This window comes from Notothenia coriiceps, unplaced genomic scaffold (genome assembly GCF_000735185.1).
Source record: "Notothenia coriiceps isolate Sejong01 unplaced genomic scaffold, NC01 NC01_scaffold00028412, whole genome shotgun sequence".
Taxonomy (NCBI): Eukaryota; Metazoa; Chordata; class Actinopteri; order Perciformes; family Nototheniidae; genus Notothenia; species Notothenia coriiceps.
Genome location: NW_011361113.1, coordinates 1 through 3,552, shown reverse-complemented (window position 1 = coordinate 3,552; position 3,552 = coordinate 1). Strand labels below are relative to the sequence as shown.

The 3,552-nt window shown below is 40.7% G+C and overlaps 1 protein-coding gene across 1 annotated transcript; it reads left to right on the top strand.

Annotated features, from left to right (window-relative positions):
* Window positions 1-202: 202 nt before the first annotated feature.
* On the top strand, window positions 203-2,627 carry LOC104958132 (WD repeat-containing protein 7-like; the record flags this gene model as incomplete). Its single annotated transcript, XM_010785843.1, has 5 exons — window positions 203-336; window positions 1,349-1,520; window positions 1,629-1,735; window positions 1,961-2,039; window positions 2,412-2,627. Coding segments are annotated over exons 2-5 (561 nt in total), but the record flags the coding sequence as incomplete, so codon positions are not given.
* Between the last annotated feature and the right edge of the window lie 925 nt (window positions 2,628-3,552).

Genomic DNA, 3,552 nt, shown 5'->3' with positions numbered 1-3,552 from the left:
GGGGGGATTTTACTGGCATTGATCCGGACCGTTCACCTTGTATAAGATTCACAAGTGGACCTTTAAGAAAAAAGTTTGAGTACCCCTGTGCTATAGGTTGATTTATGTAACGATGAACCGTGTCGTGTGCTCCTCGGAAAACGAAAGCTGCATAATTTTATTTTGAAAACACAAAACCGGATGTGGCTCTGGTTGTCAGGTGATCAGCTGACCAAACAGATCGGAGCTAAACAAGACGATAAGAAGGACAATTTCAATTTCATTTTGCCAAGGAGGGAGACGTTCTTCGATAAGCCTTCAATTACAAGGACATGTTCCAGGAGTAATTTAGTTGTGGTACGTATATAAAGTGTTTTCAACATCCTGTTTTGGTTCAGTTAGCCGTTTCGTTACCCCGGAAGTGGCGACATTGCAGGTATAGCGTTAGCGCCTCATAGATCACTGCACCGTTAATCAGTCCTCATCCATGATATTACGATTTTAGCTTAATTTTTCTGCATAATCTCGTGCTGCTACTCAATTTCTACCTGGTATCAGTGACCTGCACCTGACTCCATTAAATGTGTCCCCTGTTACTCTGCACGCTGCTGCACAGTCTGCAAACATGCATACAACGCCAAGGTTAATTATGTAAATGTAGGAAAACACACACACTGATGATGTTTTGATTAAATGCGTGTTGAAGAGTGTGGTCAAAAGATCACATCTGGTGACAGTGACTAGTCGTGACTCATTCATGGTGTAACGCTATTCTATTCCAATCCGTATGCTTGATTGGGATGGATGTAAACAGGGAGAATAGCATCAAGCAATGAGCTCATAGAGGACAAGATCAAGACAATAGCAGAGACAATTAACCCTTGCTTTCAAGATTCAAGATATTTTATTCTCATATGTACAGTATAACATGCAGTTGCACTGTACAATGACATTTGGACAGCTCTCCACATATACATATTAAGAACTATACATACAAACAAACAAACAAACAAACAAACGTATTACATACAAACTAGAAAGAAAAAGAGTAGAGGCATTTTCTAGAAGCTGTGTACAATTAATGTCCCTGAATAAAAGTGCATGATGTGCTGCATGATCAAAATAAATAAGATATATAAACAGCAGGGTAGAGTATGGTTTGGAAATATATAAATATGCATAAGTATAGATAGATATAAATTATGATGCATTAATTAATCCCCTAAATAGTGATATGAGCCCTTTTGTTTTGGCTTGGTGTTGCCCAGAGTGAAGTTGTATCTTTTTGTCTATCAATCCTTATGCGGGCAATTCAACAAGATAATTGGCTCGTCTCATTTCGTCCCTCTGTGTCCCTCTCTCCTTCCAGAAACATCTGCATTATGTCGGGGAACAACTTGGTTCTACCCATAGTGCTATGGGGCCGCACCGCTCCCACCCACTGCATCAGCAGCCTGCTGGTGATGGACAACTTCAGCACCATCATCACCGGCTGCCACGACGGACAGATCTGCATCTGGGACATGACGCCTGAGCTGGAGGTACTGATCAGGGCGGAGGTGGTGGTGTGTGCGTTGGTCCACCTCTGTGTATCTTTATCTTTTTTATTACCCGTTATATATTTTTTTCTTATGTTTTTTCTTCTTCAGATTTGTCCCCGGGCCATGCTGTTTGGTCACACAGCCTCCATCACCTGTCTGGCTAAAGCCAGTGCATGCAGTGACAAACAGTACATCGTCAGCGCATCAGAGAACGGGTGAGTTCAGGCTTTTATTACACAAACAATTATAATTTTATGTGGCTTTGACTTTATTGTAGACTGTAGAATTGCTACTGTAAATGCCTCCATAGACTTACTTTGTGGCATAATGAAGGGCATTACACTAGTTTATTTAAATGTGCTAAATATTATTGTTGATCACCAGACACACGTGTCATTTCCTACTCATTTATGTTGAACTAACTCTTTGTCTGTTTCCAGGGAGATGTGTCTATGGGATGTGAACGATGGACGCTGTATTGAGTTCACCAAGCTGGCCTGTGCTCACACTGGCATACAGGTAGGACTTGAAATGAATATCAAAGATGCTATTCCAGTACTGGCCTAGTCTCATATCATCACTCAAAAATGAGCAACATTGTGATAAAGTATCTCAAATGTTGACTTCATTTGAACAAACATTCATTTCCACAGCATTACAACAAAGTCCTATCAAACCAACTACTCTTACTTTCTCTTTTCATTCAGTGGTTATTTCATTGAAATCCTATTTTCAGTTTTATAGTCAATATGAAGTTACTGTCCATGTAATTATACACATCCATTCAATATTTCATATTCAAGTTGACCCAGGAAAGGGATGGGTGGGATTTGACTTCCTCCTGTTCCCATCTCTCCTCATATTTCTGTCTCCTGTTCTGTATTTCTGTAGTTCTATCAGTTCACCATCGGCACTGAGAAAGAGGGACGTCTGCTTTGCAATGGCCACTACCCAGAAATCCTTGTGGTGGACGCCACCAGCCTGGAGGTGCTGTACTCTCTGGTGTCCAAGATCTCCCCCGACTGGATCAGCTCCATGAGCATCATCCGCTCGCACCGCACACAAGGTCAGAGACACAGGATTATATATAGATTCAGATCTGGAACAGTTAAGAGAACATATATCTATAATCTAATCTATTCTTTAACAGTTTCTCTTGTTTTGCTATTTATTGGTTTCAATTGGAGGGAAATGTAATTTAACTTAATTTTTATTTGAAGCTATACATTACTATAAACTAGGGATGGGAACGATTCATCGAATAGTCGAATATTCAAAATTATTCAGGTATTCGAGTTATGAATATTTTAGTTTTTTGTGAGGGATGCCTAAATTGATTACATATTATCAAATGGAATAATTCAATGTATACGACAGTGCCATAGCTAAGTGTGTTAGGTCTAAAGGTGTGCTTTGCTCCGCTCACCGGTCCCTCATAGCAGGCAGAGCTGCTGATCTCTCTCTCTTGCGTCCGGTCAGTGGCGGCTGGTGGAAAATATTTTTGGTGGGGCTGTTGATATAGTGAGTAAAAACCTTTTTTTTTGGGAGAAATGACCCCTTAAATTGTGACTTCTGGTGATGTAATGGCCCCATAAAATCGTGGTTCTAGGGCCAGGTACAACCAGGCGGAGTCGGGCTGAGTATGCTAAACTAACTGCGGTCAAGCCAGCCTCCACTCGGGAAAACCTAGTCAAGCCAGCCCTCACGTGATATTGCGGTGCGCGAATATCCTATGCATTACGGTAGAGTCAAAAAAAATCATCCCTCTGTGTTTAGATGAGAATAAAACAAAAACTGTCCAGTATCAAAGACTCATTTCACTTCAGGGTGATAGCAGGACATCCCATCTAGTCACTCAGAAAAAATCAGGACATTCTGATGTAGAGTTTCAAAATAAAATACCTTTGAAGTCTCATATATGAGCTATCATCCCTGTTTTTAGATGAGAATAAAACAAATACTGTCCAGTATCATAGATCCATCTCACTCCAGGGTGATAGCAGGACACCCCATGTAGTCACTCAGAAAAAAT